This window comes from Tetrao urogallus (assembly GCF_951394365.1).
Source record: "Tetrao urogallus genome assembly, chromosome: Z".
Lineage (NCBI taxonomy): Eukaryota > Metazoa > Chordata > Aves > Galliformes > Phasianidae > Tetrao > Tetrao urogallus.
In genome coordinates this window covers 75,456,573-75,483,126 of record NC_136816.1, presented here as the reverse complement: position 1 = coordinate 75,483,126, position 26,554 = coordinate 75,456,573, and the positions used below count along the sequence as shown (strand labels likewise).

General features: G+C 50.9%; 1 protein-coding gene across 1 annotated transcript in view; it reads right to left on the bottom strand.

Moving 5' to 3' along the window:
- Positions 1-26,554, bottom strand: part of TCF4 (transcription factor 4) — a gene marked incomplete at both ends in the record, with an annotated part of 105,935 nt that overhangs the window by 34,783 nt on the left and 44,598 nt on the right. Inside the window, 2 exons of the mRNA XM_079548340.1 lie at positions 16,662-16,758; positions 18,638-18,699. Coding sequence (XP_079404466.1) covers positions 16,662-16,758; positions 18,638-18,699 — 159 coding nt within the window. The remainder of the gene's footprint in view (positions 1-16,661; positions 16,759-18,637; positions 18,700-26,554) is intronic.

Below are 26,554 nucleotides of genomic sequence, written 5' to 3'. Positions count from 1 at the left end.
TCCCCTTGGCCACGCCACTGCCGTGTGCCCAGCAGGCCGGGCGCTGCTGCAGGATGCAGGTGACAGGAGGGACCCTGCGTTACCATTCACAAAGTAGCGGGCGGCTGCGTGGAAGGAGAAGGAATCCAAGTAATTGCACCCAACAAATCACATGGGTTAGCAGCAACGGGAAGAAGGATGGCTTGTGCCAGCGAGCTGAGCTGGAAGAAAGCTGTTTCTACACGCAGGGAAAAAAATACCAAGTATCCAAAGGCACAGCTACCTGTCCACAGATCTGCTGTCTGTGCCATCCCACCCTGCCATAAAGGCCCACCCTGCACTCCACCCACAGCCACCACCACCCAGAGCCTCCACAGCTTTAGCCCCCAAAACAAAACGCTCACTTCTTCACCGTTGGATAGATTCTGTCGTACCTCTGTAGCACGCTTGAACTGCAGCAGCCTGAACTGTGCTGCATTAATAACATTTTAAAAAAAATAGTGCAAAGGACACAGGGAAGAAATTAGGGAGGCTGAGATAAAAACGTCCAGCTGAAAGGAAGACGAAGCCCGTCTATTTAACTGCAGAGATACAGAAGATGTTCTTGTCGCACTCACCTGATGGAAGGTCTTGGCCAGGCAAACACCCAATGAACTGCATTTAAAGCCTGAAATTACGCTGCAGTCACAAGGCACAAAAAAGGGCTCGCTCAGAAATAAACAAACCAAACCTCTCAGCTTTATCTCAGCTCTCTGCTGTCACGCAGGATGGTCAGGGTCTCTTTACATATGCTTTCGGATACGCACTTTCATTTGTACAGGATTACTGCAGAGTGACCAAGCTCTTTTTTGGCAGGTTTTGACAGGCAGTAGGAATAAAGGTTCAAAGGGGAAATTCTGATGGAACATCTACCGAAGCCAAGGTATATCTCCTACCTGCTTCTCTGTCCAATACGTCTTTTCTCAGCTCTTATGCAAAGTCTTGAAAAACACACGACGCATCTCCTAAGCAATGTTTCCAAAGTACCTACCTCCAGCCTTGGATCGTGTTCAAATCTGCAGGGCACAACTCATTTCCCAGCACCTCGTTGTCTTTCATCTCCTTATTAATAGAATTTTTCCCCCATTCTTCTCATTAGGACCTTGCAAATGCTCACCTATCATATCTCCCAGAAATTCTTATGCTCCCAGAAGTGCCCTCCCGTTTTATGCTGTCTGCTTGTGCTCACAAAACTTCACTGTAAACTCCGCAATGCCAACACCCATCATACCTATTTAGATTTCCTACTGCCATGCAGAAAAAAAGAGTCAACTTGCACTTTGCACAGCCTTCCTTCCCTTCCAACCAACAGAATCCACATATTTGCACTAATAAATTTGTCTTTCCTGGATCAGAAGAAACGGCAGTACAAAAAGCAGATGTGTACGCTGCATTCTTTCAAATTAAATTTCCAAAAAGCTGAGCGTGCTCCAGCTCAGGATCAAAGGCACTGAAAAGACACCTCCCCCTCCTTCCAGCATGATCACGGAGATCCCACTCCTTTCGTTGCGCTGAGAACAACAGGTGAACCTTCAGCACTGAGAATTGAGGAGCGGGCGCCGCTCTGGGGTCCAGCCCTCCTCCCCAGCCTCGAGTTGGAGGGCAGGTGATGCCGCAGGTTGCTGGCACGGCCGGGGAGCAGCAGAGCCCTCGCAGCCCCAGCACGGAGAGTGGCCAGGGAGGGCGCGGGGGTCTCACATGCTCAGGTGTTGTCAGAAAGTTACGAAAACGCAGCGGCTGCCCGGCTGCCTCCAAAGAAAGAGGAGCACAGACTCAAAAGCACAGAGGAGATATCAAAAAATAATACGTTTTCAAGAAAAATGAATGCCTACCCTCTGATATCGTCCACAGAGCATGCGGAATGCCGAACCGAGGCTCGCAAAGCAGGAGGAATTTCAGGACTTCTGACCTGCCCACCAGCCAGACTTAGGGCAAACACAGAAAACTCACTGATGACAGCACCCGGCTCTGCTGCGGGCCATTAAGACACCCCTACCACACTTGCTCTGGATTTCTGCACAAAGGCCTCATCACATCTGGCCTCTGCTCGGCTCAGCACCGCCGTCCTCTCTGTCCCCAGGCCAAGCACCCCTGTGCCATCCCTCGCTCTTCCAAAAGGATTCCCGGCAACCCAACCTGCACTGCAGCAGCCAACCTGGCTTCCCCCCCTTTCCAAACGGGGCAGTACTCACAGCTGATGGCTGTCTCAGCCCATGCCCGCACAGCCTCCTACATGCCTGTGTCATTTTTACACTGCACCTAAATCTGGCTGGGCTGATCAGTACATCAACACTGAAGACAATCTCCAGCTGTGCAATAAGCCCCATCCACCCAACCTATGCAACTATGTGAGACAGACAAGGATCCACCATAAAATCCACCTCGGCTCTGGTTTACCTGCCCAGCTGGATGCAACTCCCACTCACACAGAATCACTCTCCTGCACCAATACCAGAGCCAGGGATTCTTGACTCACAGCATCACCAAGGCTGGAAAAGACCTCTAAGATCACCAGGTCCAACCCCAGCCCACCCCACCCCACGACCCTCACTGCCACATCTCTGTGGTACTGGGACACCTCCAGAGTCAGTGAGCCACCACCATCCTGGGCAGCTGTGCCAGGACTTCAGCACTCCTGAGGAGATTAAATGTTTCCTAACGTGCGCCCTGAATCTCCCCTGGCACAGCTTGAGGCCACCACCTCTCATCCTGTATCTCTTATCTCAGAAAAGACGCTGACCCCCACCTCGCTACAACCTCTTTTCAAGGAATTGATTCCAGGATTTTATTCTGTTTTGGCCCTTGGTTCTCTGGGTGATCCTGAGGAGTCACAGCTTCCTACCCGTAGGTGAGCAAAATCCATCTGCAAAACCAACCCTGACTGCCATACCAGCTCCCCCTGTCCGCTCCACGGTCACGCTCCTCATCTCCTCCGGTCCCTCATCCATCTCCACAACAGAAAGAACAGATGATGCTGAAGGTGAAGAGGTGAGCTAACTTCCACCTTGCTCAAGCACTGCAGGGGAAACGGATTCACCCAGAACCCCTGGGGCAACACAGCAAGGAGACCTTGGGAAAGCCCCCAGAGATCGCACGTTCCACCCATCCTATGCATGGGGTGAGAGGACACGAGAAAGCCACCTCTCCCCCAGCAGAGTGTTAGCGAGGCTCCGCTCATCAGGGCGCCCGCAATGCTTGTCGATCCTCGAGATTTTAATCTCGCTGGTATGCGAGCACATCAAAGCAACAGGATGCGCTGTGCAGGCCAGAGCTGTGCTCACAGTCAGCACGTGCACCCAGGGACACAGGGAGGAGAGCTGGAGGTGGGGGAACTGATGAAAGAGCGGCAAAGAGGGAAGTCTGCAAACGAGAAAAGGAATGTGAGAGCGCAAGCGGAGCAGAGAGAGTGCATGGCTTCATTCAACCCCTCTAAATTCAGAGGGAAGAACAAAGAAGCAGGAAAGACTGCAAGGGCCGTAGGTGGAAAAGAGGGAATGGGCTCCATATTGCTCTGCCCTTTTTTTTCCTTCTCTTTTTCTGATTCCTTTACCTTCCTGAGTGTTCTGCTCTGCTGACTCTTCTGTCCTTCATTATCCTCTTCCCTGTTATTTCCCTTAAAACTGGCAAAAATTACCAACTGCACAGGCGTTAAAACTGGCCCCGATTCCAAATATAAGCCCAAATCTAGGCCAGGGGTATATTTGGCAAATACAAATCCTTGCCAGATTTACACAGCTCTAATAATAAGGTGACAAGAACCGTGCACAGGATTACGGATGTGGCCTCACTCATCCCTTACAAAGTGCCAGAACAGTTTCCTTTGACTTTTATTCAACCTTTGCTCACGAATCTCAGACCATTAGCTCCAGAAAGCAAACAAACAAAAAACAACAACAGAAACCCATGCTCCTGTTTCGTATTTGGGTGAAGGTTTACGTGCACCGCTTTCCATCACCCCTCAGACCTGCCTGCCTCCACTGAACACCAGCACCTATGCAGAGCAGTACAGCATCCTAGTAACTACGGAGTCATTAAGTTTGGGAAAGACCTCCAAGACCACCAAGTCTCACCCAAACCCCCCTTACTCCTCGGTTTAGGCAGAATCCTAAATCCTCACCATGCTCCCCTCACCCAAACGGGCCCAGGACAAAGCCAGCTCCCCAGCCGTGCCCAGCAGCCACCGAAGCCCAGCCCGGTTTCCCACTCGGCACAGCCTCTCTCCTGTGTCCCTATCAGAGCACAGCAGATTCACTGCCTTCCTGCCCCCCTTATCCTGCACGGCTGGCCAGGCGCAGGGGACATCTCCATTCCCAACACCTGCCGAGCTCTGCACCCTTGCCACCACCAGCTTTCCCCAAGCACCCACCAACACACCTTTCCTCCCTCTCCCCCCCTTTTACCTTTCACTCCCACCCCGCATTTAAGCAATCGTTTTACTCTGCATTTTATGATCTCAGAAGCACTGAAAGCAAACGACAGAGACGGCATCACGCCGATCCCTGCGATGCCACAGGGCCACATTCAGATGCTCCTTTGCCCGGGTCCATCTGCAGAGCTGTGGCCAAAGCTGTGTTTTAAGCCGCCTCCCTTTAAAGTGCAGCTCGCTCCTCTCCATTCTGTATCATCAGCAAATCTCATTACATGATGGAAGAAATATGTGGGCTCTTACGAGAGAACAAGTCTAGCTTCAAAGCCAAGTCCATTCCCAACATGTTACAGGTGTGCACCACATGAGCAGGCACAGAGGCTGCAACTGTTCAGGGTGTGATGACAGCTCCATATAACGTGATCAAAAACATTTCACATGTTAGAAAAAAAATCAAAAGTTAAGACAGAGAATTGCTCTGCCGTACAGAGAGGTGAAATCTCGTCAAACAAAACATAGTGGGAAGGACCACCTGGCGACACAGCCTGGTCCGAGCACATCCTGCTGCCCGCCGAGCCTGCTGGGCTCCCCTGGGGGAGGGGCTGCAGGGACCCCCTGGGCTGACCCCAGTTTGGGTAGAGAACTTACGGTCCGCCTTCGGAATACAGAGAGAAGCAAAAAGACACAACGGCTGGAGCCCCGCTGGTCTCGTCCCATTGTGAATCCAACAACAAAACAGCACAAAGCAGGCTTCCAAACGGCAGGGATTTGGGCTGTGCTATAGGTATGGAAAATGTTGACTCAGGGCGTGGAAAGCTGATTTTTGACTTAACAGCAGAAGGCTGGAGTTCTTCTACAATGGAAGTCAATCCCAGGTGAACATCCACAAGTCTAACACCAACACAACCCGGCCTAACTGACAGAGGAAGCTGTGAGCGTTACTCCTTCCCATAACCACTAATGCTCTGACAGCTCGAGGTTTTCTGCAGCTTCCAGAAGGGGTAAACTGAGACCACACTGAGCAGATTTAGGATTCTGCCTCAACTGAAGAACAAGGAGCACGATTCCCAAGAACCATGGGGATGTGGCACTGGGGGATGGTGGGGATGGGTCTCGGTGGGACTCAGCGGTCTAGGAGGTCTTCTCCAACCTTAGTGACACCACAGTTGTACGGATGCTGTTTGGAGCCATAGGAATCACAGAATCACAGAATTGTAGGGGTTGGAAGGGACCTCTAGAGATCATTGAGACCAACCCCCCCTATATCAAAATGCCTGTGGGTGGATGGCTGCAGGTGATAGGCTCCATCTCTGAAAGCACGTGAGATTTCCCACCCACACAGCAGGGATTATGAGAATTTATCAGCTATTCAAAGATTCCTCTGCAATCCCTTGCATCCCAAGAGCTGCCACTGCCGCGGCTGGTGGCAGAATTGAGCATATGCCACGGTGTCAAACAGGCACACCTAGCAGCATCCACGCTGCTGCACATCTATGGGATGCTTCCACAGAGATCAGCCTTAAGAGAAAGCTCTGTGCAAATCCAGGTCAACTTCTGGGAGCTTCATCAGCCCACCAACCACACTGCTATTCCTCAGCCCTCAGCATCTCCTAGATCTCGCCACCAGCGAGGCGGCGCGGAGGCAGCAGCAGGTGCGTCTCCTTGGGACGAGCAGCAGAGCCACAGGGATGCACAGGCTGCAGGTCGAGGCAGGAAGGGGAGAGGAAGGCAGAACTGCCCCTGCTGAAACCTTTGCCCTGCAGCTGCAGGGATGAGAAACGGGCAGAGGAAATGTTCCGGCAGCTGCATTTGGGAAGAAGGTGAGAACCCCTCTCGGGACAGAAGAGTCTGGACTTCTGAAAAAGCTTTCCAAAGGACTGGAAGGAAACTGCTGCCTGGGACCTGAAACTGTTTGATCTGGATTCTTTTTCTGAAGTACCGCAAGGTTTTAAAAGTAAGTGTTTTGCTGAATCAGCTCGGTATCCGAACGTTACAGATCGCCTCCACCAGATGGACAACCCAAGTTCAGCTCCAGCCTGCTTCTTCTTCCACAATCCACCAAACACTGTTAAATTTTAATTGCTGCTCTTCCACCATACAAGACCACAGGTCCTCAGCACAGTCGTGCAACGATTTAGCTCTGTGTTAAATATCCTACCCGTCGCCTCCCACGGGGTTTGCAGTTTGCTGCCGAATGGAGATCGAGCATCCTGCTTTTCCTCCAACTTCAACAACGGCTACTGCCAGCCAACCCTACAGGCTTCACTCCTGCGGATACACCAGAGCCCAACCAATGCAATAAACTAATTAATCCGGGTCAGGAAGAGGCACGAGAACGTCTGACAGCAAAGCTGTGCGGCCTAAAACGCCTCTGAAGAAACCAACGCCAGACTCAGCAGCAGGGCTGGCAGGACGGCGCACCGCAAAGGACGTCCGCCATTCACCAACACGACGCTCAGGTAGGGTCGCATCCTGCAGGCCGTGCCCCAAGAACAGCACGGCTTCTGAGCCGTCAGGAGAGTCAGAAAGAGCAGCAGAACAGAGGAATGAGCGCTTTGCAGGCCCAGGCTCAGACCGGCCGAGTGTCAGCTCTGAAGCGAGGCTGAATGCAGCGCCAAGCAGCCGATGGCTTGGACAAACACGGAGCTCCTCTCGGGGCACCAGAGCGGGCAGCAGATGACAGTAAGGAATGGAAGGCAGAGCTGGTTGGGGCGGGATTTTTTTTCCACAAATAAATATTCCTTTCTCTTTTCTTATTTAAGGATTCCACGACGGTTCCTCTCTAGTTTAATCCAACTACTGATGTTCTCGCCCACCGTGTGATCACCCATTCCGGAATAATCCCTATTTCCTTCAATATTTCTTGACTCTCTCCTGGGAAATCTATATCTGATTCTGGCATCTGTTCCCCATCCTCTTTTGTGAACACTGAGGCGAAAAATCCATTTATTTTTTAGCAGTGTCTACATCATCTGTCAATAAATTACCCTTTCCATCTCTAAGAGGTCCTAAAATCAGCTTTCCTGACCTCTTCTTCTTTATGCACCGCAATAATCTTTCGTGATTATTTATCTTAACCTCACACACAGTCTTCCTTCCCTCTTTCCATCTTTGCCTGGTATTATTGTTTCCCAACGCTCACCCTCATTCCACACATTCTCCCGACAGCACTTGATGCTCTCCATCTTACATTCTTCCTTCCTTTCCCACATTACCTTTTACCGCGGCTGTTCACTCACATTAGGCTGCTGCCTTCCTTCTCATCACAGTATTTATTCACAGCACAACCGTGCAGAATATTCTTGCTACACTTATTTCTCAGTTGGTACCAGCTCCCCTTCACGTTGTGTATTTACACAGCACCATCTTCCCCTGTGAAAAGAGGTTCTAATATGCAAAGCTGAATGTGAGCTATTGCTAAGAACACGGCAGTGGCTCGGTTTGCACGCCTGCCTTGTTGTGCTTTGTGCTATCAGTAAGCAATTCAGAGCTTTAAAAGCCGCACCAGTGCTCAGACACTGACACTTACCCTGAAGTTATACTCATTTTCTCATTTTCTGTCTCTCCTGTCTTTTTTTTTTAAATTATTTTTTGCGCTGTTTGACTAACTGAAGTGGGGAATGATGAAGATTGCTGCCACCGGGCCATCCCCAAATAGCAGCTCCTTCGATGAGCTCGCCCTCCAGATCTTCATCTCTGTTCTGGGTGCTGCTCCCAAACGCGGGGGACCTGCAACCTCAGCCAACCACAAATCCAGGTCAAAGCTGGCTCTGGAATGGATTCCCTGGCTATAAGATGGACGCAAGTGGTAGAACTAGAAGAAAAAAAGACACTGCTGGAGGGCGTGTTTGGAGTTTGGCTGCTTCGTGCACCACTGCTGGGCATTTTTAATTCGAGCGATACGTAACAAATGAAGATATGAACAGTAGGAAGTATGTGAACATTTGATATAATCAATAAGTATTTAAATAACAATTTAAAAAATGCTTGTAAATCCTTCCTGACCTAACGACACGGTTTTCTCATCCCAGAATTAATCAAAACCGCTCTTCCCAAATAATTCACACTGTATGCGCACACAAAAAATGGCCCTTTTCAGTGTTTGGTAGTTAATTTCTTCTTTAGCACATCTGGTCGGCCGTTTGCTCCCCAGAATATCCTTATCACTTTTAATTCTGTTCTCTTCTTAGAACTACCGGATACGCTTACGGCCGCCCCCACGTACAAAAGGTCTGCGAAATGAAGAAACACATCGGAGCGCTCTGATTTTAGTTAAAAAGAAATATAATCTAATTAAAGGGCCGATGGTTCCCGTTAAAGGCGTGCTCCGTATCTTTTCATTTCACGTGGTACGAGGATCAAAGCAAGGCCCTGCTACACCATCAGCCCGGACAGTGTGAGAGCCGGTGCTGCCCTTAACGCAGACCATATGGCAAGACGTATCGACGGGCACGATGCGGCGCAGGGCTGCCGCGCTCTCCTGTCAGGCCTTCTTCATCATTTCCACCGGAGCTCTTTTATATTTGATTCTGTATGTTCTGTGCATCTGACCATACGTGCGGCTCCGGAGCTGAGCTGCAGAGCGGGGCGGGCGGCACAGCCAAGCAGCCCTGCGAGAGGGGATTAAAAATGCAACGACGGGAGCAGAAACGACTTCTTGTTACACAGCCGCACTGCCTCCCTGCAGAAGCCAATGAGATAACGCTGTCTCCCAAATGTGACAGAGGTTGAAGTCTGCCCCAGCCATACGTACGGTGGTTGAACCGGCCAACAACGTGCTCCAAAGCTTTGCCTCCGAGCCCCCAGTGCCACCGAGGGAAGGTTTGGCCACCGCTGGGCGCACGCGGCCGTGGCTTCACCTGCTTTTGCGCTGTAGGGAACACAACAAGGCCTACCAACAGCAGTCGCCCCAATTTAGCAAAAGCTTCATTTGGTTGAACATCTCCGTGCACTGGGAAGCTCAGACTGAAGGTAAGCACAGGCTCAAAATGATTATTAATTATCCAGCTAGCTCGCCGTTGCTTTACACATTCTGTGCCTTAACTAGAGAGCAGAACAAAACCATTGTTTTTGCCTGCTTAACCGACCATGACTGGAGCTATGTAAATGACCCAGTAATTCAACAAATTTGTTTTGTTTCACAGATTTTCCCACATGTATGCTCTCCAGCTGCAATGAAAACCCACCCCACATCCAGGCCAGCGTGTCCTGCAGGAGCCTCCACCTCCACGGCCACCGGCAGCCCCGCACACAGCGAGGAGACTCACCCGCACCCCCAGCCCAGGCTTTTGTTCACGGTGCTTTTTTTGCCTTTAAATGTGCCTACCAGCGGTTGTCTTGGCGAGGTGAGATTCAGCAGAAATTGAATTTTTTCCTCCCTATGAATATTTTAAGGAAGTCACTTATACGTTTCTTTTAATGCTCAAACAGGTGTGAGCTCAAATTCCCTCTGCCACTAATATCAGCTCAGCTGGAGAAGAGCAGCAAATGCTTATTTGAAAGCCAAACGAAGTTCATCTCTATAAAGGGCAGAAGCTCATTAACCATTTGGGTGCCTTGCAGCACACGCTCCAGCCCTGCCATAATGTGGTTGCAAAGCAGAAAAAGGCAGGAGCGCACAAAAGCAGTGCCTCCACTCATCCTGTGTGCAGCACAACATGCCCAGCAGCTCCTGCTCTGCACCTGCCCCATCAGAGGGCTCCAATGCAGCCCTGCAGCAGCAGCGGGAACTGCACAGCCCCACACCGCAGCCTGGGGCTCGGTGGCCCCACTGCCACCCCATTTCCACTCTGAGGCTGGGCAGGCTCGGCTTGCATTTTGCCAACACACAGCTCGGTGCAATCTGCACCCTGTATGCCCGTCGAAAGCACCCGCAGCTCAGTGCAAAACCTGCGTAACTGCGTTACCCCACGCCACGCTATGCAGAACGCAACGGACACACACAACAGCTCCTGAAAAATGCCTGGACTTGTTTGAGAACAAAATACAGCGGAATGTAAACTTCACTGAAAACTATGTAGTACAAAACAATATTTCAATTCTTTGCTCGGTGCGCAGACATTAATTGCCACAGTCTACAGCTTCTATTTATACATCTGCTGCTCCTTCCCCAAATAAATCGAAATGTCCTTGTCCTTTCTTCTCTCTGGGGCTGCAACAGAGGTCCAGGCCTTAACTCTTGGCTGGAACGTGCAGCATTCCTGCCCTTGTCCACAAGATGCTTTTTAGCACGGACTTTTCCTGATACCTTTGTTCGCACGCAGGTGAGCCATGAGAGCAGCAGCAGGCACAAGGCAGCAGGATGAAACACCCACAGTGCTCTACACAAAGCCTTTGTCAGGTCCCTTTCCAGGCTCCTGTGGAAAGGGTGATTTTCACTGTGCTTATCACAGAAAAGGGAACTGCTGCATCTGAGCTGCGAGGCTCTCGGCGCTGGCACCCTGCACAGCCTCACTCGCAACTGTTGCTCGCAGTTATCCAGAAGCACTTCTGCTTTCTTGTGTACAAAACGCCAAAAGGGATCCAGAAAAAGAGGCAGGGAGAAATCCTCTGCAGCTGCAGCCACATAAGAGGGGAGGGAACCGCCGGCCCTCACCTGCAAGCAAATTTAGACACACAGCCGCTGAAAAACGGCACGCATCGTGTCTGCAATGAGCTGCTGCTTCACAACACAGCCCTTGAGATGTGTTTACAGGAATGCCCCACTTGGAGAACACCTGACGGGGGGCACTCATTCCACTGCTCAGCTCTGGTTTTGAAGGTTGGAGGCTGAGAAATATTGGTGGGAGAAACAACTCAAAACCGGCTCAAAAAAATCCAACGGGCAGCTTTTGTTGGACGCACGTCTGCTTGAAAAACCACCTCTCAGACATTCCAGCCACCTCCGTCAGCCTCCTGCTCTCACACGGGGCTGGGAGGAACACATCCAGGCTGCCAGGCACTGACACTCGTGCAGAACCCAGCGGGTGGTTGGAAGCAGAGCCGAGTGCGTCTCGAGGTGAATGCAACCACACGATCAAAAAAAACCGAGGTGCCACATGCAGTCCTGCCTGCACACAACCAACCTACGCCTCAGCTCGGTCCTGGCAGCCAACGCCAGCCCTGTGCACCTGGTTTCCAGCTCCTCGGCAAGGGCACCGCCGGCGCTGGGCGGTCAGGCTGTGCGGTGGGACCGCTCTGCTCCAGGTCAGATCCGCTACAGATAAATATAGCGGCACCGCTCGCATTCCCAGCGTGTTTTCCATCCGCAAACACCAGACCACATCAAAGACCTTCCTGTAGGGCCACTCCGGTTTCCTTTGGGGACTGGGCACCCACATACCTGAGCTGTGGGGTCGCATCGCACCCGCAGGTTCCTCCTGAACACGTCGCTGCACCAGCACAGCTCTTTAAACAGAAACCGGAGCCTCGGATTTCCGGTCCTTTGGTTTCTGAAGGCTTTTCCTGACCTTTACAGTTACAGGATTCAGACTTGCTGCTGTCACAAGTCACCTCAGTCGGCGCTACCGCCAGACGGACGGCTGCAGATTTTTCTGGAGAACGGGTTTTTTGTGATTCCTGAAAATTCATCTTTGACTGCTATTCAGAAAAACGTCCCGTGCTTCTTCCCGTATGTCATATGGAATTTATTTCTGGCGCGTCTAATAGTCACGTCTCAATTCCTTCCCACCGCGGGCTGTCAGGCTCCTCTGACCCACACCCCATCCGCAGCACCAACCAGCACCGAGAAAATGGCAGTGCTACGGACAAAACAGCACAAACGAGCGGCTGCTGAGCATGTGTGCCCACGCTGCGACAGCCAAAGGCAAGCAGCACAATGGAGAGACCATCAAAACCTTCCGCACTGAAAACTGTTGGGACACTTTCTGACATTGTCCTCCTTGTACCCCCACCCCTCCAGCTGCAAACGGGGACCTGAAGCCACCTGACACGACAGGAGCGGTGCAAAAAAAGAATTAAAGCTCCCGACGTGCCAGGCACTAACTGAGAAAATCAAAAATCTGCCAGGATGAAATGTAACCTCGTTTTAGGAAATGTTGAAATCATTTCTGCAGAAGGTTAAGAAAATAATAATCGGGCTGAGTCAGATACACAGCATGGAAAATTTCATCCCTAATGTTTATAGTTTAGCAATTGAAAGCAAGGCCTTATAATGCCGTGTTGGGTAAACTTAACTAATCTGCAAAAATTCCAGTTCTTATAATAACAGTAACTGAATCAAGGCCGAACAGATTAAAAGCAAATACCGCAGCAATATTCATACGGAGACGAGCGCTATCACAGCATTAAAAATAATATTAAAATTTGGCATGTACACGGAGTATCCAAGGAACTCAGGATGTTTTCCAGACAGTAATTTATCAAACCTTACAATATCCTCACAAAACACACGGCACGCATTCTTCAGATAAATAGAAAGGCTCCCTCCAACACTGTCCACCAGCAGCGCAGCCGTGCCGCCGGACTGCCGGCTCCCAGCCTCCAGCCCCAGCACAGCTAAGCCGATTTGAGGCAGCAATTAGGAGGGAAGAAAGCCCAAGTCACTGCATCCATTCCTCACTTCATGCTTAGCAATAGAAACAGGCTTGTCTTTGCATACTACATCACCAGCCAGCTCCTACTGAAATCAAACAATACGCATTCCTGAAGAATCCGAGAATCGTAAATGTCGGAAGAGACCTCGGAGATCCTCCAGTCCAGCTGCCAATCCGTCCCCACGGTGCCCACTGAGCCACATCCTCCCAAGGCTCAAAGCAGCGCCTCAACAGCCGCCTCCAGCACCGCAGGCAGCAGGCAGGGCAGGACTTCGGTATCGCACCACACCACTACGAGCACCACAAGTCCTGCAGCTGGAAGGGAAAAGCACGCCGGCTTCAGGCTCCACGCTGCAGAATAAGAAGGCATTTACACTTTACTCTCCCCTGTTCCTATTTGTACGACTCTCCACTTGTGTCAGGGCAAGCTCTCTCCCAGGCTGAGTGCTCCCCATCCCCAGACTGCGGCAGCCAGGACTGCCCCACAGCACATCCCTGTGTGCACAGCTGAGCTCAGCGAGCCAGCAGCTGCCACAGCACAGACACCAACCCAGCCTCTAGCCTCCAGCCTCCAGCCTGGGGGACTCGGGTCACTCTGCATGCCAGCAGCTCTCCCACAGCACCTGAAGCCTCCATCTGATCCCTGCAGCAAAGTGCTCCGCTAAGCTACAGGCAGCTGGAAACAAGTTACAGAGCACTGGAACGTAGCCTCACGTGCCAGTAAGGTGTCTGATGCAAGATGACAGAAAATGCTCAGCAAGGGAGTATGTGGAAATGGGGAGGGAGGAGAACCAGTGCTGTGTCGAGCGTAGCCACTGCCCCATGCAACACTGCTCTTTTCAGGCCAAGGAAGCACTCTGTGGTTACTCCCAAGCACATAAAAACACCCACAGAACACCTGGGCTTCAGGAGCACGCACGGTGAGCAGTGTTCAAACGCACAACACTTCCAGGAGGAGCCTGAGGAACTGAGCACCATGCAAGCAGCACGGTGACTTCTGCTGCCCTGCAGGAAAGTCCATCTCAAAAATAACTAAAACACAACATAAGCCCTCAGGTGGGCACAGCCTGTCCGCAGGACATGGCCTCCACCAGCAGGCGTTCTGCAGGGCCCCAGCTGCAGCCCAGCAGTGCATGGGCCTCCAGGGCTTTCTGCTGCAGGCCAGCATGTGCTCAGCCCCCGACATGAGCACAAATCAGCACAGAGTGAAGCCCAGACAAATGTTCTCAGCACAGCGCTGGGGCCAACCGCCTTCTCTAAAAGCAGCACATGGATAGAAGCAGCACGTGAAATCCAATGAGCTGCCTTTTAGTGCTTTCTGTAAAACTTAACATTAATCCCACAGCTATCTAGCCTGCTTCTGATTCAGCATTAGCAATAATAAATGCTTACTTGCAAAGACAAGCCAGATGTGTTTAATCAATGCATCGATCGTGCTATTTAAAAGCAATAAAGCCAGGCCCTCCCTCCGCTGCTGCTTCCCTCTCAGGAGCAGCTCCATGGAAGGCAGCAGCACACAACAGCACCAGACCGAGTCGGGGCAGGTGATAATCAGAGGCTCTTCATCAGCTGCCAAGAGAAAGAGCATGAAGTGAACTGCACAGCCCACCTCTGCAGGCACAGTCCACGCAGCACCCGTGGTGCTGGGGACAGGAATGGAGCAGTAACACAACATGTCTGGAAAAATGGCAGCTGGGGGTCAGGACGCCCTCATTAAGGTGCAGCGTGCACCTTCGTGGCAGCAATGCTCAGAATCCTTCCCAAGTCACCAATGCAGGCGTGATCAGCATGATTTCGTAGACATCTCTGTTAAGGCAGCACTTCATGAGCATCAGCCACCCCATCAGCGGCACTCATGGTCCGCGGTCTAGTCTCAAACAGTAGAAATGGAGCTGAGCTTCCCCACAGCATTTCCATGGGAGGGAAACATCCACACAGCCCTGTGTCCCCAGCTCCTCCAGTACCGACATCCTGCATCCAAGAACACAGCAGCAGCACCACGGCACCCACGGCACAGCCCCACCAACTCTGCTGCCCATTCGGACAGATGAGGAGCAGGGCACCCAACTGCTGGAGAGGCGGGCTGAGCCGTGGCTGTGGGTTGCAGGAGGCAGGCAGCAGTCCCGGCAGCACTCAGGCTCCTTTTCTGTCACACAGGCTTGCACATATAACAGCTGGTGTGAGCAGAGCGTTGCCGGCCATACTGCCAGCCCAAAATTCCAGACTGCATCAACAGGCAAAAATAAAGGTGCCTCAGGAAGACGCACTGGCAGGTCACCAACACGATCCCGGCTCACACAAGGGCTGCAGGAGACACCTCCAGCACAGAGTCCACCTCCAGGTGAGCAGGGGCCACGCAAACCACTCTGCTGGAGACCAATGGGACTTCCAAGCAACAGTGAGGATCCAGAATTTGTCACTGGAATCCCCAGGGTCTGAATTCCCTCTGACTCTGAACGCACCTCTAGAAAACAACTATTTCTTCAATCAGGCGAAACCAGTATTTTCACTGAGATGGCAAAAACAATCAGGCAGGAATGAGGTTTTTCTGTAACCCAAGGGCAGGCAGAAGCGACTTTTAAGTTCTTCAGATCCAAATTAAAGGTTAAACTTGAAAGCACCCCATGGCCCAGTGGGTTGCACAGAAGTGCATGGCTGTTTGTGAAGTGCCTTTGTGCACCACCTAAAGCCCCATGGCGTGAGTTAAGAAGGGAGTGTTGAAATTTCCATGCTTTTTTTGGCACGAATCGGAGCCTCTAAAACTGTTGTAACCGTGTCGTGGATGTGAGTACGTACAAACGACTACAAGCTCCAACACTGCCCCATATGTTAAACAACTCACTAATATTTCCCAGTATTAAAAGACGAGGCATATTTCAGGGACGTATATTGGAGCTGAAGAATGATGTATCGCAGTTACAGCCCCGTGTTTTCTTTGGCTCACACTCAACCCTTTATAGCAACGCATTCGGTTCGTTCACTGACAGCCGCAGAAGAAGGGTGTGATCCTGGCCGGGCGCAAACATTACTAATATTTTTACATCATATATTTACTTTAACCAAACTCATTTATCAACCGTAATTAAAAAAAAAAAGTCGCTATCACTGGCTTACAAGTAACTGCAGCCCCGCCGAACGGGATGCAGGGGCGTCACAGATTTCTATCGCAGGGGGTGAGGAGGGAGAGGGGCAGCGCCGCGGGCAGAGCAGACCTGCTGCTCCCAGCATCCCAGCCGCGGGAGGCTGCGCACAGGTCCCAGCAGGCAGCACCCAGCGCGCTCCAAAGCAAACAAAGGCTCCAGTGTCCCCCCACTGCCATTGATCCCTTTCCTTTTGTGAACGTACAGTCGGAATACTTTCAGAAAGCCCTTTCTATTCTGCTCAGTCCCTCTCAGAGCACGTCCTGATTTCCGCTGCCAGCTGGTCGCATCTCCAGAAAGGAAAGGCTTTGCCTTAGGACACGTACGTGCACCTCCTCCAGCAACGCTGCAGTCACCACATCAAAACCCACATCCCCCTCGCGGAGGAAAAAACAGCCCTGGTCAGTAAACGGAACTCGTGAACGTTCTGAAACGGCGTTGCGGCCGAAAAAAACAAACCCGCGTTCCCACCCTTTGCACAAGCAGCCCCAGAAATGAGGACGAGGCATTTTACGCCCTCGGAGCTTTCCTTTGAGCTCAGCACTTCCAAAACCATTCACTTATCTCAACAACGGAGTCAAATCAGGAAATTCGGTGTCTTACTTTGTATTCTGGAATTGACAAATGGAGGAGAGAGATTGTCATGTGACCCGAGGTCTCTGCTCGCCATATGATCATAGTGAGTCCCATCTCCATAGTTCTGGGGAGAAAAACACAATTTTACACATTTTAATGGCATTTCTCAAAACCTACAGGTCCACGCTTCCCTCCTACGCCTCAAGTCGGCCACACAAATTACTTCTCCTCTTGCTGTTTATCTATTCCGCGGAAAGTGATGCGTCACAGAGCATTTTTAAACCTGTTTCCAATTTTTATTTCGTTAGTAATTGACTTTAGTTTGCTCTCGTGTAATCCTGAGAGGGCAAAAAGAGAAGAGGCTCCTGCGCTGCGCAGTCCTGCAGCAGCCCTCCCTGAGCACACTGCCTTCTTGCCCACAGCACAAGCATGAGCAGGAATTAGGCATTTATTCAACGTTCTGCTTCTCAGTTTGATTCTGACGTAGGAACTTGCTGTCCTAAGCACCTCACTGCTACGTACATACGACCGCATGTTGTGGGTGTGCAAAGTGGCACAACGCTGAGAAGAGAAAGCTGTGGGGAGACCTGGCTGTGGCCTTCCAGCACTCAAAGGGCACGTGCAGGAGGGAGAACGGCTGTTCGTGAGGTTGGGCAGTGACAGGACAAGGGGAATGGCCTTAAACTGAGAAGGGGAGGCTTAGGTTGGATATGAGGAGGAAGTTTTTCACTCACAGGGTGGTGAGGCACTGGCACAGGTTGCCCAAGGAGGCTGTGGATGCCCCATCCCTGCAGGCATTCAGCGCCAGGCTGGATGTGGCTCTGGGCAGCCTGGGCTGCTGTTGGTACATAGTAGGGGGTTGGAACTGATGAGCACTGTGCTCCTTTGCAACCTAGGCCTTTCTAGGATTCTGTGAGTCCAGGAAGCAGCCCCTCCTGGGCTCGGTGTCTGTGCACACAAGCAGTGCTTTGGGGCTCAGCACTCGCGCACTCAGCACAGCCCTCTGCCCCCTCCGAGCAGCTCAGCCTTATCTGCTGCAAACTGCAAGCCGTGTTCTGCTCCTCGGGCTCAGAGGCAGGCACAAGAAACCCATTTTCCTGCCGTGGAAACGCCAGCCCTGCTTCACAAAGAGGAACTGGCGAGGTCAGTCTGTGTGTGAGCCCACGTGCGGCCTGATTGAAACTCCACAACTCTCCCCAGGCTCACGCTCTTTTCTTTACATCCCAGAACGTAATTGTAAGCTCACATTCAAGTTTTTGCATGCATAAATAATGGTGTGTGCAAATTTCGAATTTACTTTTCAAAACATTTTTCCCCAGGAAGCAATACAAGTGTCAAGCCCGAAAAAAGGGGATAAAAATAAAACTGACAGATGTGAGCAGCGATGACGCAGCGGATGCTGGGCAGGGGGAGAAGGAGAAAAGGTGTGGGGTTGGGTCCCCCCAGGGGTGTTTGGGGACCCCTCACATTGGACACCACCCAGAAATTTGCCCTGTGGGGAAGGAGGAGCCCAGGCACCAGCCTGGATCCTTCGCATTAATTAGAAAACAATTAAAATGCAATTTAAACAAACTGGGTAAATGGGAGCATGAGTGAGAGCGTGAGCACTTTCTGCCCAGCTAGGAAATAGCAGTGTGTGCATGGCGGGGCTGGGACTCCCCCCAGGAAGGGGGGCTGCCCAATTTGGGGGTGCCAGCACGCAGAAACCCAAAACAGAGCTCACAGGGCGCTCAGCACCCGCAGTGCTGCTCCATGTCGCCGGCCAGACAGAACTGGAACTCCTGCTATCTGCAGCAGGTGCCAGATTCAGTCACAGCATCGGGCATGAATATTAAAATTAAAAAAAAAAAAAAAAAAAAAAAAAAGTTTCAAAGGGAAGACAAAACTACAGCCAACTTTGCATGCCCATTCCTCTATGCAATCAGGTGTAAGACTTGTAGTTAAGATTGTGAATTTACATAGGCAGGAAGTCTGGTTTGGGGAAAAAGATTAGATATACTTACCCTGGATGGACTAGGATGTCCTGCATTCCCCCAGGACCCTGAGCTAGTTCTGTCTTCTACATCTAGGGACAAAAAAGTTCTTTAGGCTTTATTGCAATAATTCTTTCCTTTTGTATAGGCACTTTTAAATTAATGTTTCAAATTAATCTCCTGTTGCCTTTAATTAAGAATCAGGCACGGGGCTACTACGACGGTAGTGGCTTCTGACCCACTGCTTAAATTAACTCATTTAAATTCACAGCAGCAATGAGACGGACCCTCAGGACCCCGAGGTCTGAGCAAAAGCAGCCCTGGCAGCTCAGCGAGCACTGCACCAGGGAGGAGCAGCACGCAGGAAACAGGCCCAGCTGGGACGGGCGCCTCAGGAGCACCGGGGTCACAGCAGCTCCTCCCCACCCCAGCTAGGATCCCACTTCCAAAAACTGTCCTGGCATTTGCACCAAGAAAAGCACATCCCCCAAGGCAAGCACGTCGCTATTTTCCCCTTTATCAACACAAAATTTACTGCAGTCATTGGCAGACACCCGCCAACCCCCAAAATAATTTAAGACCACCGGCATCTAGGTGGCTCCTGCCTCCATTTCAGAGGGCGTCTTTAAGAACAGCACCGCTCTGCGATGCTACACGGTGATGAAAGCTGCTGCTGGGGATAAGGACCAAAGGACCAGCACTGCTGCCATCTGCTCTGAACTCTGCGGCTGAACACCGACGCCTCCCGCGCAGCTGATGATGCAGCAGGGCTGGGCAGCATGGGCATGCCCTGCGACGGCACCGGGTGCAAGGAGGGAGCTGCAGTACAGCTCTGCTCTGACCTGCAGGTGGTCCTGAGTGCAGCCAGGAGCTGCTCTCCACCATTTCTCCACCATCCTTACGGGCAGCTCCAAACACGGGACGTTCTGTGACTCCACGGCTGTGCGACAACAGCTCCCTCACCAAAAACAGGGCACAGCTCACGGAGACGCTGCGCCACCTGCGAGCGCCTGGGCAGCGCGCTCAGGCACAGGGTTTGAATCCTGGCGGCGCCGCGTGGAGCCAAGAGACGGACTCTACAATCCTCGTGCAGCACACCAACGTCTCAGCACCATTTCTTGCCTTCTGCCAGGCAAAAAAAGCCGAAAACATCTGTGTTTGGTTTTGCTGAAGTCCTCAGCGCCCCCAACACCACGCAGGCGAGGAGCTGCCCTTCCACCTGGCACCGGTTCCTCCAGACCCACACGGCTGGTAGGCGCTCGCTGAGAAGAGATCCAGCATCAGCACTTGGAAACGCAGGTGCTGGGACCAAATCTGGTTGATTTCCAGTATCAAAAGCCGAGACGTTTGCTCAGTTTAATACTTTCTCCCAGTAACAATCCCTATTATCTCAATAACAGATGAATGCGTTAATAGCACAAGACACTCTTAGGTAAATATTTAATTAAGCTCCAGAAAAAGAAAGAAAATGTGTATCATTTACCTGACAGATCAGATCAACCATTCTATTAGGTTAATTAGGCATATTTTTAAAAATCATTTGTGTTATGTAACAGGCAATTAACTCTATAAAGCCCTGATCCATCGCCTGTTGCAAATCAATGGATATTATCCCACTGACTTTGACGGGCATCGTACCACCCTCACGCTTCCAAAATCCATGCAGAACCCATCAGAAAAATTAGCGAGGGAAACGCAGACGGAGAGAAGCTGACACGAGGCACCACCCGCAACGTTTTGCACACCTCTGCTCCATACTTCTTCGCACGGACACTGAATGGAGACCTGGAGCCACAGGGCTGGGTGCTGCAGGAGCAGGACGATGCGCAGCGCAGCGCTGACGGAAGGACCTCTGCTTTCCTGAACAAGGAGGCATTATTCTCGCATCTCCCTACCAGGAATTGCATTTATTAGCGTGCTTATTTTATGTAAAAGCCAGCTAATCTGAAATAACACTTGCTGTCACAGCCCCTCACGCTGGCTCGTGGTGAGGGCTAGCAGCAGGATTTATGTGACCATAAAGCTTTTCAGGCTACTGCACAGGACATTTTTATTTATATTTTAAGAATGCAGATGCTGAAGTCCCGAGGTGCTTTAACGAGGCACCTAAGCAAACACTCTGAGCTGTGTTTACAGCCACAATCCCCCTCCAAATGCTCCAGATGCCCCAGAGAGCTGAGCCCTGCCCAGATGCCCTTCGTGGTGCACCATACGTGTTCCTCCCACCCTTCCAATGGGCACAGGGCACTGTCACAACACATTGAGGTGCTGCAGCGTGTCCAGAGAGGGGAATGAGGCTGTGAGGGGTCTGGAGCACAGCGCTGCGGGAGACCGAGGGAACGGGATGGGCAGGGAAGAGGAGCTGATGGTCGGTGGGCATGGTGGGGTGGGCTGGCAGATGGACTTGATGACTTCAGAGGTCTTTTCCAACCCTAATGACTGTATGATCGCATCCCTCCAGAGATCCAGGAAATGCATCACTGTGGAGCTGGCTGCTCCTGCCCACTGCTCTGCTCTCGTTTGAGCCCACACAGCGCTCAGGTTCTTCCACCAGAGTTCGAAGTTTTGGACTCCGGTCAGAAAACGACAAGCAATGGCTCCTATCCCTTATCTTCAGGGGTTGTTTCTTAGCTTGCGACCAATTTTCTTTGTATTTAGACTTAAATGTGCAAACTACACTATATTACTCTGCAAAACATCAGTGAGAAGGCTTAATTAAGTAACACTGACAGATAAATCCATTTCTTTTGCAGTAATCAAATCAAAGCAGGTTGACATAACGCAGGAACTTAATACAGTTATTCCCTCATAATTGGAGAGAGGCCCTTTACTTCTCATTAAGCAATCTTCTGGGTATTGGCATAATAAGAAGGCTCAGGGTTTTAATACTGCCCTATATAAGCCCCAAGATACAGACCCCTTAAGCAAACATGCCAGATTATCTAATTCCTTGATCACAGTGGAAAATGTAGTTATTCTTTTAACTACTAATTCTTCATCTCAGCTCCAGTCAAAAAGAAGGAACTCCGTCTACAGCATGCACCAGCAGCCCCATACCAGCACCAGCTGGAGCTGAGGAAAAAGATAGATTATTTCTTTTTAATAAATAAGTTAAAAAAAAACAACACTAAAAACTGGCTGTTTATCTGAGAAACTGAGACCCCCATAGCACTGCTCTGCTGTGAGCCCGTAAGGGTTCCGTTCCCATGGGGCAGCCCAGGCCACTTCCACCTGAGCAGCACCCAGCCCAGCAGCGCTGCTCCCTCTGCAGAGGGGAAACAAGGCTCAGCAACTGGTAACAAGTCAATCCAGCCCAGTTTGCTAATAATTCAGCATGATAAATACCGCCAGATTTGCAAGCCCCTCAACCTTTTGCACCATGAGGAGTTGCCACTTCTGTGATCCGGACAGCAGAGCCCTAATTGCACCCAGGTCAATGCAATGCTCTCCAGGGAGGCGCTCTCAGAGCTGGGATTCATCCCAAAGTGCACAAACTTGAAGACAGATGTCATTTCTCTCCAGAACTGGATTCCTGCAAATCGACCTCTCCCAAAAAGTTCCCAAGCAGAAATGTCAGGATTTAGGAAATCAGGGCTTTTGTTTTTCCTGGACAAACACCCAAGCACATAAAAAACAAACCCTCCTTTGCAGGAATCATCCAAACAGAAAGTTGGGAAGCCATCCAGAACTGCAGAAGTGATACGGGATAATAAGTTAGGTGACCGTCATTTGATTTTGAGACTCCCACCACTTTGAATAACAAATCGGGGCACACACGTGGAGCCCGAAAATCACAGTGTGGGAGAAATGTTCCCTTGGTGAGCAGCAGCACGGCACTGCAGGCACTGCGCCCCCAGGAACAGACGTGGAGGGGAAAAGAAACAAAGCTCAGGGCTGCCCAAACTGACTTACCAACTGAGGGCTGCCTCAGAAAGGTGCCACCTGAACCATCACGCACCAAAAAGACTGGATTGGCACACTGACCTCTGAGCAAAGCGACAGCAGCTTAGCAACTGGGTGAGACAAGAGGAAGAAGGAAGGGGCACGGTGGTTGATCCTTTGGTAGCAAAACTGATCAGCAATGCTGGCTTCCCCACCATTCCTCCCTGCACGCTGTTGAGCCGCGTGCCAGCAAGGAGCTGGGGGTGCTGCACCCAGAGAGCACTTTGGTCCCCACCATGGTCTGAGCAGCACCTGGAGCAAGGGGAGAGCAAGCACTGGGCTAGCACTGCACTCTGCATGATGTTATCTGGAGGGACACAGATCAACACCCCCACCTGCACACATAAAGCCAGAGCAAGCCCAGAACCTCCTGTGTCACTACAGGATGCTGATTTGGGATGTTTTAGTGCTCAAAGTCGTACCTGTTGGCTAAACCTCCTTGGTGCAGGAAGACAGGGGTGAGATTCTCCTTCTGGAGGAGCTTCCTGCTGTCCTCCATTCTACACCATTGTCCACAGTAATTTTCTTTAATTTCTCTCATCTGGGAGAACCCTGCCCCTTACGCGATGGTGCTGGAGCAGGAAATGCAGAATTCTGCTCACCTTCACATCAGCCCATACGTGCTTTTAAAGGGGCTGAATAAACACTGCACCAAGCCAAAGCTGGCTCCTGAAGAAAGGTGATTTCATGTACATCAGTGCAAAATAATAGTCACCCATGTGTGGTTACTCACGGCTCTGGCTCAGAAACAAAACTGCATTCTTCTAATTCCAAAACAACCTAACAAACAAACCTGGAAAATATTTCAGTGCAGCAAAGCACCAACACAACTGGAGTGACTTCGTACCCACCGTGACCAAGCAAAGTGTGCACGTCAGGGACCTCTGAGGAAAGCTGCTTGGAGAAAGAAGTACCAGGAAGGCTTTGGACAACAGAACAGTCCAACATGGGTTGGACTGGATGATCTTTTAGGTCTTTTCCAACCTTGGTGATTCTACGATTCTATGATCTTTTTGTTTTTTGGTGGTTTTTTTTTTGTTAATATGAACATGTATTGTTAGCATGGGGAGTCAAACACGTGCTTATCCTATTTTTATATTTCTGATACTTTCTGTTTTCAGCAGATCACACTGCCAGAATATTGATGCGTGTGGCTTGAGGGGGTCCATCCGCACCTCCCTCCTGCAGCCACTCACACAGCGCATCCTCATCCACTCCAGAACACCCCTTCCTATGCTCCCCTGAAAAAACAGTGTGCCAACCAACAGAAGTAGTTTTCTGAGGGATTTAACAGTGGAAACAAGGGAGAGGATGAAGATCTCAGCACAGAAGAGATATTTCCATACGCGTGCCATACCTATGTTTGATTAGCATTTCCCATTGTATGGACTGCGGTTGTGTCAAAAATGAGAAGGGTGGAAAAAATCCGAGACTGTAATTATAACGATCACACTGAGACAAGTGTGATGAGCAGACAGCTTGGGACTGCTACGACCTCTTTGTGCTCTGAAGCACCTCTCACGCAGAACGCTGGCACCGCTAATACAAATCAGGTTAAACAAATCCACTTTGTGGATTGAGACTTTTCTGCTAAGTGTTTTGTTCTCCGAAAGAATATTTTCTCCTCAGAGCATTAAGACTTTTAAGAGCTAAAAAAAAAAAAAAAAAAAAAACTGAGCTGAGCAGAAAGTGACAAAAAACAGAAGAAGGATTAAAGACGAAGATGAAGAGTAAGCTGGCCGCCTGGACATTCTGCAGGCTAAGGGACAGGCATGTTCAGAACGCACTGATGAAAACCCTTTTGAAGACTTTGAGCTAAATGTCATCAGGAGACGAAGGGGAAATAGACAGGGAGGTGGTGTAGAAGACAGAAGGCAACCAGGGAAGTCAAGGATTGACTTCAGACTTACGGAATCACGAAGGCTGGAAAGGATCTCCAAGGTCCTCAAGCCTGAACAGCAGCCCATCCTCACCATGCCCACTAACCGTGCCCCTGGAAGATCTCCAAGCCCAACTCATTCCCATCCCTCCCGTGTCCATTAGCCACGTCCCTGAATAGCAACAGAGGACGACGAGGGGTGGAGAAGACCCCTCTGATCACCACAGCTCATGCAGCCCGGCGGGCTTGAGCAAGGCAGGGCACACAGACACACAGCTGGATCCACGCACCTCTCGCATGCAGGAAATGCACGTAGTCATCCTTCATGACAGTGGTGTAAAGAAAGCGTAGACTCAAAATGGGGAAATTCTACTCCTTATTTGATAAACAGTTCACTGTGGGTTTGCTCAGAGGATTAGATCCAAAGCTTTAGGGTTTTTTCCCCTCAGAGAAGTAGGACCAGCTGCCAGAAGCACGCAGTACGCTTCAACAGCTTCTGTTCAAGCCACAAATAATTGGAAAATTCATCTGAATCAGATGCTCGTTTTGTTTCGGGACGGAATTCTCCAAGTCTGCATCCATGCTGTCCGAGGCTCCGCTCAGCAGCATTCACCGCCCAGCATCGACACGTGCACGGCCTCAACGGCCATCAGTCACAGCACTGCCAACCAAGGGCTGTGCTGCCCCACCGCTGCCAACCAAGGGCTGTGCTGACCCACCGCTGCCAACCAAGGGCTGTGCTGCCCCACCGCTGCCAACCAAGGGCTGTGCTGCCCCACCGCTGCCAACCAAGGGCTGTGCTGCCCCACCACTGCCAACCAAGGGCTGTGCTGCCCACCGCCGGTGAGCCCACACGCTGCACGCTGCGCTCAGCACAGCAGCATGAGCTCTGCTCTGACAACGCACAGGGTGCAAGCACTGCCCGCGCGCACATCCCAGCCGCGGATCCCACTCGTGCTTTCCTCACTCCAGCCCTGCCTCAGCTTCTATCAGACCCGACAAAACCACAAGAGAAACGCTGCAAAAAGCAGCAAGGTGCCCACGCAGACGACACTGCACTGCGCTTCCCGGCTCACCGGGTGACCAAGGCTTGATTTTGTCCTGGTTTGGACGGCTGGTGCCGGTGGTCCGAAGCACAACGCGTCTTTGGTTTCTTCTAACCTGAGACGGATGAGTAGGACAGTGCACATTTCTCAGCTATAAACCGAATGTGATTTACCAGCTCTGGCTGTCTAATTGCATTACATCTTCCTCTCTAGTTTATATTGATGTTAAAGTACTTAATTTCTACTTGCACTCAATAACCTAGAGCGCTCCTAAGTAATGACAGCTCACCCCACGGCCCCGGGGACACGACATGCATTCCACACTGTAATCTAGAAATATTCAAGTGCAGATTTACTTAAGTTCTCCTCTTATTACCAGATTCTGAAGGTCTCGGAGGGAAGTCAGTGGACATTACAATTCCAAAGGAGCAGCCCAAGCCAGAAGGTGACGGCGGAGACCTGCACACCACACTTTGAAATAAACTCTCCTTTGATTTGCTCATTCACATGTTCCATGAGAGGACAAGCTTTGTGTGGGAAATCTGAACGCACAGGAACATTCTGATTTTCTATGAGACATCCTGCAATGAGCAATGCCACCACAAACAGAACAGACTGACACGTGAATGAGGAGAACCGCAACAGCAACGCAACCTGGCTGCCCACAGCCCGAGGAATGGTTTTGTACTTAGCTGTGCAAAGGCATCTTCCAGACACCGAGCCTCTGCGAGTGTCATTACTCTGATACGCAGATGAAATTCTCAAAAAGTTATCTCTGCTCATGTAGTAACACTCCAAAATAGTGTTAAAAATAAACGTGTAACCTCATGCTTCAGATAAGAAGAACTTTTCTTTTTTCTTTCCAGAAGAAGAGCAGTGCCACGAAAATACATAAATATAAGGCAAGGGAAGCTAGCGGGGAAAGCTGTGCTTCAGATACAGCAGAAAGCTGCGTGTGCCACTCTGAGAGGTCCAGGCTGGACATTAGGAACAGCTCAGTGTCCCAGACAGCCACGCCACAGCGGCACAGCTGTGAATGGTGAATGTGAATGGGAATGGGAATGGTTTCAAGCTACGGCA